The following is a 15,051-nucleotide window of genomic DNA, read 5'->3' on the forward strand; positions in this document are numbered from 1 at the left end:
GAGCCAGGGCCTCCCGCCCTCACCAGGTGTGTGAGGATGAAAGGCCCCGAGCCCCAGTTTTCTCGGGTATTTATTAGGTCAAAATAAGCAGCAGGTAGTTGGCACAATTGGATTGGTTACACAGTGGGTAGTTGGCGTAAGCGGATTGGTTACACAGTTGCAAGGTAATTTTTGTTGGCCCTACGTGGGGCTTTCAGCTTTCCCCTGATAGGTTCCCTTTCTTCTGTCTAGGCTCCAGGTAGCCTGATAATTATGTTACCCCAGGAAACCAGGCCTACTCCTAATCTAGGCTGCCTGCCATGGCGTTAGCTGTGACAGCCTCACATTTCCCCCCTGTCTTTGTACTTTTGTAGAGAAATCTTTCTCGTCACCCTGTGAAATTGACTGATATTTTTGTCTCAATACCATAATTTGGATGGCATTTAGGCGCTCCCTAATAAATGAGACCAGACGGTTTAAAATGCATGGACCAAAGGTCAGTAACAATATTAATATTATGAGTGGACCCAGGAGGGTGGAAATCAAAGTGGTCAACCAAGGGGAGCGTTGAAACCAAGATTTAAACTAGCCTTGTTGGGCTTCTTGTTCTCTCTTTCGCTGGGCTAGTCCCTCTCTTACTTTCTGGAGAGATTTTTGTACCACCCCTGAATGGTTGATATAGAAACAGCATTTTTCTTCCAGTGCTGTACATAATCCTCCTTGTTGCAGAAATAACAAATCTAAACCTCTCCTATTCTGTAACACTACTTCAGCCAAGGAGCTCAAGGATTTTTGGAGATGCAAAATGGACTGTTCCTGTGGTTTTGCAACCCCAAGTGGCGCAATAAAAAGAGTCAACTCCCCCACACTTTTCAATTTGGTTCCGATCCCTTCTTCCCCCTGGGCAGACATAGACAGGCACCTGTTCATAGTACTGTGGGCCTTTTCACTCACAGTTATGGGTGAACAGACCGAAAGAGCTGTGGGCAAAGAACTTGGTCAGTTGGTGGGGACCAAACCCATTACCGTCAGCCACCAGCACACACAAATCAAATGTCAGTACTGGCCATTATGTCTCTTTGGGGGCCACGTTGGAGCTCGAATTAAGCACTTCTCCAGTCTCAGGATTGTAGATCACCCAAGTCAGGTTAGCTGGCTGATGGGGGTTGTGGCTGGTTGCTCCTGGGCCGATGAAAACTGTCATCAGCAGGAGAGTTAAGAGGGCTCCCGTCATATGAGTTTCAGTTTCAAAGGATTTGATGGGTGAGGTCTTGCCTCCCATTCTGCTTGCATCTTCTCCTGTTCTTCCAGGGTGGCTTGCCGCACATGATTGCAGTGAACCTAGGGTCCGATCCTGTCGACCTTAACAGCAGTAGGAGTGGTAAGGAGAACAACATAAAGGCCTTTCCATCTAGGTTCTAATGCTTTAGATTGGTGTCATTTTACCCAAACCCAATCACCCAGGCCAATATTATGCGAGGAGATGGTCCCTTGCTTGGACCCTCGTGTATCTCTCAAATTAATTTCCAAACATGGCTATGCACCTTACTTAATGCCATCAGTGTTTGCTGAAATTGTCTCAAGGTAGGGGGTGGTAGGCATTTTCCCTCGAATATAGGACACACAGGAGGGGGTCTTCCATACAGGATCTCAAAAGGGGCAAGATTCAGCTTATAAGGGGTGTTATGCGCTCAAAAGAGCATGAAGGGAAGGAGGGTCACCCAGTCCCCACCAGTCTCTATTGCCAACTTTGTCAAAGTTTCTTTTAGGGTCCGATTCATTCTCTCAACCTGTCCTGAGCTCTGAGGATTATATTCACAATGTAACTTCCATTTTGTCCCCAGAGCTTGGGCCAGCCCTTGTACAATCTGGCTCACAAAGGCAGGTCCGTTATCAGAGCCCATAGTCACTGGCAGCCCGTGTGGCAGCCCGTACCTAGGCACTATCTCCTCTAAGATTTTTTTAGCAACCACTGTTGCTGTCTCTCCCTTAGTGGGGAAGGCTTCTACCCATCCCGAGAAGGTATCTACCAGAACCAACAGATAGTAATACCCGTACTTGCCTGGTGAAATCTATCTCCCAGTGTTGCCCTGGCTCTTCCCCTCAGTACCTCATTCCAGTGTGCTGCCTTTTCTCTGTCCTCATCAGCTGGCATGCTTTGCAAGCCTGGATTACAGTTGCATTTTGTTGAGGGAACCTCAGGCAGGCTGTCTGGAGAAGTGTCAAGGTCTTTTTTTTTCTCCCAAGTGTGTAGTTGTGTGCAGGTGTTCACATAGGTGACGACCAGGATGGCAGGCAATATCAGGTTGTTGTTTCAATCTTGGTACCATCCATCATTGTCATCTTTCTGGAGGGTGGTATCCTCGTTGATCTGGCGACTGCTTTAAAACCCCTTTGATGGCGTGGGGGGTATAAACCCAGAGTTGCTGTCCATATGTCAACTTGTCGGTGTCGCGGATGAGGAGGGCAGTGGCTGCAATGATGTGGAGGCAAGGGGGCCACCCAGAGGCCACCGGGTCCAATTGCTTTGAAAGGTATGCTACCGGCCGCTTCCATGGTCCCCATTGTTGCGTCAAGACCCCCTTTCCTATTCCTTGCTTTTCATCTACAAACAGCTGGAATGGCTTATTTGGGTTAGGCAGGGCAAGGGCTGGGGCTTCTAGTAGGGCCCGTCTGAGTGTCTGGAAAGCCTGTTTCATTCGCTCAGTCCAAGTCCAGTTTGGGGTCTCTTTACTTCCCTCATACAAAGGCCGGGCCTTCTCAGCAAACCCCATGATCCACAGTCTACAATATCCAACAGTCCCCAAAACCTCTCTCACCTGGTGGGGGGTCTTGGGCTCTGGTATCTGCAATATTGTTTCCCTCATGGCCTGAGTTAGCCACCTTTGCCCCTGCCTGATTTTATACCCCAAATAAGTGACCTCTTGCTGGGATATTTGCGCCTTCTTTGCGCTAGCACGATATCCCAAGGTGCCTAGAGTCTATAAGAGGTCACTGGTGGCACGGCTGCTTGCCTCCTCTGCAGTTCCAGCCAACATAAGGTCATCCACATATTGCAGCAGGATGACCTCTGGGTGGCGAGTCCGATATTCATAGAGGTCTTCACTCAAAGCCTCATTAAACAAGGTAGGGGAGTTTTTGAACCCTTGTGGGAGGCGGGTCCAAGTTAGTTGTACTACCCATTGGCCTTCTGCCTCAGTCCACTCAAAGGCAAATATTTTCTGGCTCTGGGCCACCAGGGGTAGGCTGAAAAAAGCATCTTTCAAGTCCAACACAGTGTACCAAGTGTACTCAGGCAGCAGACTGCTCAGGAGGGTATACAGCTTGGGGACAGTAGGGTGTATGTCACTCACCCACTTGTTGACTTCTCGTAGGTCCTGGACAGGTCTGTAATCCGTACTCCCTGGCTTCTTCACCAGTAGTAAGGGGGTGTTCCAAGGGGATTGGCACCGCTTGAGAATTCCGGCATCCATGAGCTGTCGAATGTGAGGAGTGATCCCCCACCGAGCCTCCTGGCTCATAGGATATTGCTTCACCCTCACAGGAGTCGCCTCGGCTTTTAGTTCGATGGCGACCGGATGTCTCTGTTTAGCCAGTCCCATTCCTGCTGTTTCTGTCTATGCCAACGGGTATTTGTGGACCCACGGTTGTACATCTGGTGCTAAAACCTCTGAGGGCTTAGGCACAAAAAGTCTGTATTCATCTCTTAAAGCTAGAGACAAGACATGTATTGGCTGTCCAAGTCCATCTGTGACTGACATTCCCCCAGGGTCAAAATGGATCTGAGCATTAACTTTAGTCAACAAGTCCCGTCCAAGTAGAGGGGCTGGGCATTCTAGTATCACCAAAAACGAATGGGACACCTGATGGGTCCCCAGATTCACTTTCTGTTCTGTGGTCCAACAATATTTTTGTCCCCATGGCTCCCTTTTTTTCTGGGGTCTCCCTATTATTAAATACCTTTTCAGCTGCTTTCAGTAAGTCTTGTATTGTCTGTTCTCTTAACCCCTCTATCTTTTGTAATTTCCTCTTAATATCTGGGGCTGCCTGATTCACAAATGCTAGTAGAACTGCAGCGCGTGATTCCTCAGCCTGGGGGTCCATAGGTGTATATTGTCTAAAGGCTTCCATTAGCCTCTCTAGGAAGGCTGATGGGCTCTCAGTGAGCTCTTGCCTTACTAAATTTACCTTTGTCAAATTTGTTGGCTTTTTAGCTGCAGCCCGCAGGCCAGCCACTAGAGTCTGGCAGTACACTCGGAGACGCTCCCTACCTTCCACTTGCTCAAAATCCCAGTTAGGCCGCAACAGAGGAAAACCCTCATCCATGAGATGAGGCTGGGCGGTTGGTTTTTCGTCGACCCCCAGGACCCGTTTTTGCGCCTCTGCCAGGATTCGCTCCCATTCTTCCGTGGTGAAGAGCAACTGCAACAGCTGCTGGCAATCATCCCAGGCAGGGTTATGAGTGAACAAAATGGGAAAAGGGCCAGTATTGATAGGTTCACTCTCCGTCCAGGTTAGCTGGTCCCACCCGGCCAGGGAGTGCCTGTACAGTAGATGAAGGTAACTCTGGGTCCCCATGATCCTGCTCACCCCTATTTTTTCTATTCTTTTTCCAGAGTCGGGGTTCCCTTGTCCCTTCTGATTCATCGGGGGGGGGGGGGCCTTTCCTCCCAGGGGAACCTGCAACAGAGGAGGGGCATATGGCGGGGGCCTAATTTCCGTCTCCAAGTCAATCAGGTTCCGGTCCGAGGATTCCTGCAAGACTGGTTTTGGACCCTTATTCTTCTTGGCTTTCTCTGGGGGAGTGGGAGTTTCTGTAACCAGGGCCTGTACATTAGGAAAATTAGGGAGTTTGTGAACAAAAGGTCTTAACCATTTGGGCGGATCTTCTACTAGATCTTGTCAGACTATAACATATGGGACTTGGCTCGGGTGGCCCCAGGGATCAGGAGCCATAACTTTTTCTTTCACTGCCCAAATAATAGAAGGTTGAAAATTTCCCTCTGGAGGCCATCCAACTTGGAAGGTGGGCCACTCTGCAGAGTAAAAGGTTATTAATTTACTCTTTGTAACCAGTAGCAACAGATCATACGCTCTAGCCCTGATAGCTGAGAAATGATCAGTCATGAGAGAGAGTGAGGTAGATTTTTCTTGCCCCATAGTGAGAGTCAGATGAAAGTAACCGAGAATTACCACCAATAAATCCTATCGGGAGTGGTGGCGGCCAGGAGGTTGGGCTTGTGGTATGCTTCGTGGAACTATTTGAGTGCCTTAGTCGTTGCACAGAAGTTTTCTTGCTGGGAGCAGGCACCCTAAGGGTTTCTAGCCCGTTTGTGACTCCCTTATCCTTTCACAGGAGTCTTCCAGTGGCAGGCGCCCTATTGGCTCTTAAGTGCCTGTCCCGTGCCCACACAGACGGGATTTTATTTGGTCAGATTCTCGGTTTAGAATACGAGAAAAAAGAAAGGAGTTTCACCCTCTTGGGCTCCCGTTACTGGGGCTGACTTGTTGGGAGGCCTTCAGAATCCGCCAGGGAGTAGCCCTGGCCGGGACTCGTCAGTTGCCCCGACAACTGTCAGCCTGTTCACTGAAACTCCCAGAAACAGAAATGAGGCTCCAAGGCTTTATAGGAAGAAGGAGACAACGACACACCAGAGAACAACGAGACAGGAGACAATGCCGGCAGTTATACAGAAAAACACACAGACAGACACACATCGGCCGACAACACAGATCCTCTGGAACAAGGGTCACCTTACCGTATGGCATCCACTGTTCCCCAGATTCAGGCTTAGGAGAAGAGGTCTCCTTCCCGCAGAGCTGGCTGCCTCCCAGCACGCTCGCTGGCCTCGGCCTCACGCCAGCCAGAATGGTCAGTCCGTTCCCCCATGGAAAGCTTTCCCTAATGCCAGACACCTTCCTGCTTCACAGCAGGGTCTCGGCTTTACTCTGGACTTTTTCTGCACCAGACACCTTCCTGCTTCACAGTAGGGCCTCGGCTTTACTCTGGACTTTTTCTGCGCCAGACACCTTCCTGCTTCACAGCAGGGTCTCAGCTTTACTCTGGACTTTTTCTGCGCCAGACACCTTCCTGCTTCACAGCAGGGCCTCGGCTTTACTCTGGACTTTTTCTGCCCCAGACACCTTCCTGCTTCACAGCAGGGCCTCGGCTTTACTCTGGTCTCTTTCTGTGCCAGACACCTTCCCGCTTCACAGCAGGGCCTCGGCTTTACTCTGGTCTTTCTCTAAACCTGACTGAGCACCGGTGCTATTACCTGTCTTTTTTCCCCTTTGTTCCAAAGAGCATTCTTCCCCAGTCAAGGGATCCCGGATGAGCCCCCAAATGTTCTGCCCGTAGTCCGAGTCCCCAGTTGGGAAAGAAGACTCCTCGAAACAATGCAACTCACAATAGGGGAATTTATTACTGACTCGAGCCAGGGCCTCCCGCCCTCACCAGGTGTGTGAGGACGAAAGGTCCCAAGCCCCAATTCTCTCGGGTATTTATTAGGTCAAAATAAGCAGCAGGTAGTTGGCACAATCAGATTGGTTACACAGTGGGTAGTTGGCATAAGCGGATTGGTTACACAGTTGCAAGGTAATTTTTGTTGGCCCAACGTGGGGCTTTCAGCTTTCCCCTGATAGGCTCCCTTTTTTCTGGCTAGGCATATGTTGATTGGCTGGCTCCAGGTAGCCTGATAATTATGTTACCCCGGGAAACCAGGCCTACTCCTAATCTAGGCTGCCTGCCATGGCATTAGCCGTGACAGCCTCACAATGGGAAAAGACCCTGATTCTAGGAAATATTGAGGGCAGAACAAGAGGGTGATAGAGGATGAGATGGTTGGATGGCATCACTGATGCAATGGACATGAACTTGGGAAGACTCCAGGATATGGTGAGGGACAGGGAAGCCTGGTGTGCTGCAGTCCTTGGGGTCACAAAGAATCAAATATGACTTGGCAACTGAACAAAAACAACTACAGAATGTGGAGGGGAATAGGCATGAAGGTGCAAGTATCGAGGCAAAGACTGTGAAAGATGCTGGTTTTACTTTTGTCATATTCACAAACTCAGAGGAAGCTCGAAGAGAAGGATATAAAAAATTCAAAAGTAGCTGGACTTGTGAAATGATGTATTAGGAGCCATCTTAAATTTGGAACAATAAAAATTTAAGAGTTTATACAGCTGACATTTCCAGTGCGTATCCTTAACATCACACATGACTCTCTACTGGGGCTTCCTCCCAGCCCCCACCCCAGGAGGCCAGGAGTGTCTAAAGGTCAGTGGAATAGTCCTCAACCACTTGCGGCTGGGAAAAGAAGAAAAATTCCTACCTTTCATTTGGTATATAGGACCACTGAAACATCTCACGTACTATATCCCAGATCACAATCTACAGATCTGATTACTAATAGTTCCTACTGGCTGCTTTCTCTTCTGTGTCTCATTCCCTCTCCAGCCCCCTAGTATTTCATGGGACCACCTGCTAAATAAACTATTTTACTTAGATCCTTGTCTTTTGGAAAAACCCAAAGTAAGAAAGTAATGGAACGTAATTTAGAACTGAGTTCTTTTGACTCTGTGCTCAGTTTGAAGACATCAAAAACTAAGAAAAATGGCTTGTGAGCCTGTTTATTGTAAAACCTATCAAACAAGGGACATTTATAACAACCAGGAAAGAGGAAAGTGGGATAAGAGAGTAGAAGTAAAAATTTTAAAGCAATTTTTTTTTAAAAAGAGCTTTATGGTCATATATTTGTGATATTCCTAAATGAAACAATAGCTTAACCATATTAAGAGGTTCAGCTTTCCTAACTCTATAGGTAATTTAAAAGTTAAAAGGAAATGTGAATCTATCTTTGGGCTAATAAGACAAAATAATTGTCATGTTTTAGATTTCTTCTTATATACTGTACAGATCTCCTGGCTCCTCCCCCCCCACCTCAACACAGACACAAAATTATCATATTAGCAATTCTAAACTTATTAATTTATAGCCTTGGGAATAAATCTGCTTACTTTTAGTTTGCATTTTACTTGTTCAGGAATATATGATTACTTAACACTTTTGTGATTAAGTTTTTATTATTTCTGAAAAAGAGTAAGAAGTAGAACAAAAGAAAATTATTCTACCAGCAACAAGTAGTAGTTGAGTCATATCCTTATTATTAAGAGATTAAGTGCACAGATAAACCTTCAGTTTTCAAGGTACAATTGTAGACTGGTCCACCAGTCTCTGCATCTTCTCATGAAGCTAGTTTCAATAACACTAGCCAAATAAATGAAAATTGATCCCTCAAAAATACTACTTGACATATTCTTGTATGAAAGGACTTTGTAAAAAAGGGCTGTTATTTCCAACTTCCACCCTCCTTGGAGATTTATTCTGAACCCTATTCCCAGGGCTCTGTTGTGCAATAGACTAGATTAAAAAACAAAGATGGAAGTGTCTTGATTGACCTGATGAATGAGATTTCAGAATATTTCCCTGAAATCTGCTGCATCTACAGACTACCATATCTGTTTGACAGATTCAGAACAAATGATATATGATCAGCATAGGAAGATTCTCACTTCATGATACTTAATGAACTGCAAAGGAACTCTAAAACCATGCTAAAGAGTCTCAATTCATCAAAATAACACTCATTTATCCAAGAAGCAACCAATTTTGTAAATATATGTATAAGTAAATATATCATCATTTATTCATTCACATAATAAAATTTATTCTGAACCTATTATTTGCCAGATGCTAGGACAAGCATTAGGACTTTAAAAACCCTTTCCTTGACCTTGAATATCTATAGATGAATAAAAGAATCATGTATTCAATAGATGCAATTAAATATTCTAAGTGTCATGTTGCAAACCAAGTCTACTAGTTAATTCACAGATTCATTCAACAAGTTTTGTATACCTGTTCTGTGCTGAGGATCATTTCAATTACAAGTAATTGAGGGGCAGAGTTACCTTAAAGGAAAGATATAGTTGGTTATTTTAAATATGTAATGGCACGATTCTACACACGTGTATTACCTGGCTAATTGAAGAAAACTTATTAGAGGTAAATGTCTTTCCTTTGCACACCAAGAAAACAAATGAAAGCCCAAACCAGTTAAGAATGATGTTTGAGAACCATAAAATAACTGTCCTTACCAGGAATACAGAATTGTTCCCACAACAGATGTAAGTCTACTGCTTTCTTGTTTTTGCTTTGCCAGGCCAAAGTCAGCTACAATTAAGAAAACAAAGCAATTTTATTATATTTTCCCAGAATTAGCACTGTTCCTTAGCTTTTAACATTTTGCAGAAAACAAAATAACAAAAAAACTATTACAATTCACAAGGGAAAGTTTTTCTTGTCTTTCCCTGTCAAAATGCCCCATGTGCAATATTCTGAACCATTCCCAGTTTTCATTAATGGTGTACATACATTATGCCATTATGCTATATGTATTGACATAATAAGATCTATCATTAAAAATATTAAAATAAGTCTTGCTGACTGAAAGATAGGACAAAGCACTTTTGAACTTGTGATTCTACTTTCTAGATTATTCTTTATAATAAATAAAATGAACCTAATGTTTTGGCATATGGTAGTCATCATCTCATGGGCCAAAATAAATAAATAAATATGCTAAGCCTAAATAATCACCATGAAGATCTGAAAACCTGAAATTAATGGCATCTATCTGTATGAAGTCACAGTAAATACAATGTTCACAGTCAAATCAAAATACTTATATAATAATATACTTAATGTTAATATAAAAGATTCTAATTTTTAAACTATAACACTAAATATTTATATTTCATATTAACCCTAGCTAAATTCTTCCAATAACGTTCAAATACTTCTCTTTTTAAGCCACTCAACAACTAATATCAAAGTGGTAGAAACAGATACTCTTCCTTTTACTATTGCAAGGATTTGGAAACTTTTCAAGAAGTTTAATTACTAGAATTACACAAAAGTACAGAGTTGAACAAGGGCAAAAATTCAAGTTGCTATTCCTAGTAAAGTTTGATGTTCACAATATCACTTTTTTAAGTGCACTAAATATGTATGGAATTTCACTGTGATAAATTCTCAATACAATGTACTTGATTGTCTATAATAAAACGTCTTTGACAGTTTGAAAATATTTTGAAGTACTTGACTTTGTTCTAAGTAATATTAATTTGTGTTATGAATAACAATCAAGTTAGTTCAGTCACTCAGTCATGACTCTTTGCAACCCCATGGACTGCAGCATGCCAGGCTTCCCTGTCCACCACCAACTCCCGGAGTTTACTCAAACTCATGTCCATTGAGTCGGTGATGCCATCCAATCATCTCATCCTCTGTCGTTCCCTTCTCCTCCTGCCTTCAATCTTTCCCACCTTCAATCTTTTCAAATGAGTCAGTTCTTCACATACCAGTGTACTAAACAACAACCTTGAACTAGCACAGATTTAGCTGCTTACATATGTTGTCTGTGCTAATACTCAATAATGGGATAGCAATTATTATAGTTAGTGTCTCTTAGTGATTAAAAGGAGAAGGCAACGGCAACCCGCTCCAGTATTCTTGCCTGAAGAACCCCGTGGATGGAGGAGCCTGGTAGGCTGCAGTCCATGGGGTCACTAAGGGTAGGACACGACTGAGCGACTTCACTTTCATTTTTCACTTTCATGCTTTGGAGAAGGAAATGGCAACCCACTCCAGTGTTCTTGCCTGGAGAATCCCAGGGGTAGGGGAGCCTGGTGGGCTGCCGTCTATGGGGTCACACAGAGTCTGACACGACTGAAGTGACTTAGCAGCAGCAGTGATTAAAGGCAAGGACTCTGGAACCAGACAGGCTCAATTCAAATCCCAGCCTCATTATGTGCTACCTGAGTAACCCTGGGGAAGTTATTTAATTTCTGTTTGTAATAGTTTTCTTATCTGTAAAAGTAGCAATTACTATAATATTAAAATGTGAATAAGTTAAAATAAACAAATGTAGTATATATATCAGTGATAACCAACTGATATATATTGTTATTTAATCTCACAATGACCCATTTTTCAGATGAAGAAACTGAAATTCAAAGAGAATATAGGGAGAAATGAATAGTTACACATGAGTTTGTGGTTGTTCAATTCTAAAGCCCCAAAGCCTCATCAAAACACAATACAGTAACTGCCAACAAAGGAAAATCAGGCCTAGCTAACTTCATTTACAAAATCAACCAAACATTTAGAAAGTAGATGTCAGTCATGCCCAAGCTCTACCAGGAAACAGAAGAGGAGAGAACACTTTCCAGCTTAGCTTACGAAATCAGTATTACCCAGAACCAGGTCAAAACAAAGGCATTAAAAGAAAAGAAAACCACAGGACAACATTTCCCATGAGAACAGATGCTAAAATTATCAATAAAATATAAGTAAATTCAATCTAGAGGTATATTTAAAAGGATAACCCATAATAATCAAGTGGAGTTTATGCTAGAAATACAAGGCTGGTCCAACATTTAAAAATGAATCAATATCATTTCCCAGATCAGAGCATTAGAGAAGGAAATCATATGATCATCTCAATTGTTGTATAAGAAGAACTTGACAAAATTCAGCATCTATTCTTTTCAGCAAAATGGGAAATAGGATTTCCTTAATCCAATAAAGGGCATCTGTAAAAAACCTACAGCTAACTCTCTATTTAATGTTAAAAGACTGAATGTCCTTCCCTTAAGATCAAAAGCAAGGCTGGATATTATCGCAACTTACAATGATCATTTCACAATATATAACAAATATCAAATCATTATGTTATACACTAAAAGCTAACATAATGTTGTATGTCAATCAGATCTCAATTAAAGCATAAAAGAAAAGATATAGTTGTCTTGTTAATATCCTGATAGATATTTTGAAGAGATTGTCATATAAGCACATTTTTGATGGGCCTTGATAACTGAATTTTAAAAATAAATCAGAAAATATTATTTTCTCTTTCCTTTCAAGTAAAAAGAAGAAGAAAGCATACTAATTATACAGTAGCATAGAAACAAATACCTAGGAAAACATGACAAAAGATATGAAAGACCTACGCAGGGAAAATTATAAAATTTTGTTACAGAGTCAATAAAGACTAGAATTAATGGAGAGAAAGTTCAAATTTATGGGTTGGAATTTTCAATATTATATAAATTTCATTCTTTCTAAGTTAATTTATGCAATTCCAATCAAATGTCTCTTCATATTTTGAGTGGATCTTCACAAATTGAGTATAAAATTAATATAGAAATAGAAAGGGCCAAGAGAAGCCATGGATTTTGATAGAAAAGAAAACATAGCTTTCTACAATGTACTAATAATTATTACAAGGCTATAGTAATTAAGACAAGGTTGTATAAACTCAAGGCTACAAACAAAAAGGCAAGAAAGTCCACTCTCACCATTTCTATTCACAATTGTACTACAAACTCAAGTAAACACAATAATTGCACACAAATTTTTCTGCAAAGATTAATTTTTATTTCTCTTTGATTCCTTGGAGTGAAATTACTAAATACTATGATAAGTATATGTTTAATTTCATTAAAATATTACCAAGTCAAAATATTTTCCAGTGTGTTCTCACCAGACATATATTAGAGGTCTAGTTGTTTCTGCCTCTTCATCAGCATTTGTAGTTGTCAGGGTTTTTTAATTAGCCATTTTAATTACTATGTAGTGATAGCTCAGTGTAGCTTTAATTTGAATTTTCCTAATGACTAATGGTGTTGAGCAATTTTTATGTACTTATTTGCCATCAGTGTATCTTCTTTTTTGTTGCTGTTAATTTATTTTAATTGGAGGCTAATTACTTTACAATATTGTAGTGGTTTTTGCCACACATTGACATGAATCAGCCATGGGTGTACATGTGTTCCTCATCCTGAACCCCCTTCCCAGCTCCCTCCTCATCCCATCCCTCAGGGTCATCCCAGTGCACCAGCCCTGAGCACCTGGTCTCATGCATAGAACCTGGACTGGCAATCTGTTTCACATATGATAAAATACATGTTTCAAAGCTATACTCTCAAATCATCCCACCCTCGCCCTTCTCCTACAGAGTCCAAAAGACTGTTCTATACATCTGTGTCTCTTTCACTGTCTCACATATAGGGTCGTGGTAACCATCTTTCTAAATTCCATATATATGCATTGAGTTCAGTTCAGTTCAGATCAGTTGCTCAGTCGTGTCCTACTCTTCATGACCCCATGAATCACAGCACGCCACACCTCCCTGTCCATCACAAACTCCCTGAGTTTACCCAAACTCATGTCCATCAAGTTGGTGATGCCATCCAGCTATCTCGTCCTCTATTGTCCCCTTCTCCTCCTGCCCCCAATGAATCCCAGCATCAGGGTCTTTTCCAATGAGTCAACACTTCGCTTGAGGTGGCCAAAGTACTGGAATCAGCTTCAGCATCACTCCCTCCAATGAACACCCAGGACTGATCTCCTTCAGGATGGACTGGTTGGATCTCCTTGCAGTCCAAAGGACTCTCAAGAGTCTTCTCCAACACCACAATTCAAAAGCATCAATTCTTCAGCACTCAGCTTTCTTCACAGTCCAACTCTCACATCCATAGATGACCACTGGAAAAACCATAGCCATGACTAGACAGACCTTTGTTGGCAAAGTAATATCTCTGCTTTTTAATATGCTATCTAGGTTGGTCCTAACTTTCCTTCCAAGGAGTAAGTGTCTTTTAATTTCAAGGCTTCAATCACCATCTGCAGTGATTTTGGATCCCCAAAATATAAAGCCTGACAGTTTCCACTGTTTCCCCATCTATTTCCCAAGAAGTGATGGGACCAGATGCCATGATCTTAGTTTTCTGAATGTTGAGCTTTAAGCCAACTTTTTCACTCTCCTCTTTCACTTTCATCAAGAAGCTTTTTAGTTCCTTTTCACTTTCTGCCATAAGGGTGGTGTCATCTGCATATCTGAGGTTATTGATATTTCTCCAGGCAATCTCAATTTCACCTTATGCCTCTTCCAGCCCAGCGTTTCTCATGATGTACTCTGCATAGAAGTTAAATAAGCAGGGTGACAATATACAGACTTGATGTACTCCTTTTCCTATTTGGAACCAGTCTGTTGTTCCATGTACAGTTCTAACTGTTGCTTCCTGACCTGCATATAGGTTTCTCAAGAGTCAGGTCAGGTGGTCTGGTATTCCCATCACTTTCAGAATTTTCCACAGTTTATTGTGATCTACACAGTCAAAGTCTTTGGCATAGTCAATAAAGCAGAAATAGATGTTTTTCTGGAACTCTCTTGGTTTTTCGATGATCCAGCAGATGTTGCATGTGCCCGCAATAGTATACTGTATCCATGTTTTTCGTTCTGACTTACTTCACTCTGTATAACAGGCTCCAGTTTCATCCACCTCATTAGAACTGATTCAAATGCATTCTTTTTAAAGGCTGAGTAATATTCCATTGTGTATATGTACCACAGCTTTCTTATCCATTCATCTGCCGATGGGCATCTAGGTTGCTTCCATGTCCTGGCTGTTGTGAACAGTGCTGCAATGAACATTGGGGTACACGTGTCTCTTTCAATTCTGGTTTCCTCGGTGTGTATGCCCAGCAGTGGGATTTCTGGGTCATATGGCAGTTCTATTTTCAGTTTTTGAAGGAATCTCCACACTGTTCTCCATAGTGGCTGTAGTTTGCATTCCCACCATCAGTGTAAGAGGGTTTCCTTTTCTCCACACCCTCTCCAGCATTTATTGTTTGTAGACTTTTGGATAGCAGCCATTCTGACTGGCATAAGATGGTACCTCATTGAGGTTTTGATTTGCATTTTTCTGATAATGACTGATGTTGAGCATATTGGCAAGTGTTTGTTATCCACCTATATGTTTTCTTTGGAGAAATGTCTGTTTAGTTCTTTGGCCCAATTTTTGAATGAGTCATTTATTTTTCTGGAATTGAGCTGCAGGAGCTGCTTGTGTATTTTTTAGATTCTTTGTCAGTTGCTTCATTTGCTATTATTTTCTCCTATTCTGAAGGCTGTCTTTTTGCCTTGCTTATAGCTTCCTTCG

The 15,051-nt window shown here is 42.3% G+C and overlaps 1 protein-coding gene across 1 annotated transcript in view; it reads right to left on the reverse strand.

Moving 5' to 3' along the window:
• Window positions 1-15,051, reverse strand: part of NEK10 (NIMA related kinase 10) — a 263,349-nt gene that overhangs the window by 142,184 nt on the left and 106,114 nt on the right. Inside the window, exon 22 of the mRNA XM_065935224.1 lies at window positions 9,139-9,214. Within this exon, the coding sequence (XP_065791296.1) occupies window positions 9,139-9,214 (76 nt within the window). The remainder of the gene's footprint in view (window positions 1-9,138; window positions 9,215-15,051) is intronic.

Source organism: Muntiacus reevesi, chromosome 4 (assembly GCF_963930625.1).
Source record: "Muntiacus reevesi chromosome 4, mMunRee1.1, whole genome shotgun sequence".
In the NCBI taxonomy this organism is placed as follows: Eukaryota; Metazoa; Chordata; class Mammalia; order Artiodactyla; family Cervidae; genus Muntiacus; species Muntiacus reevesi.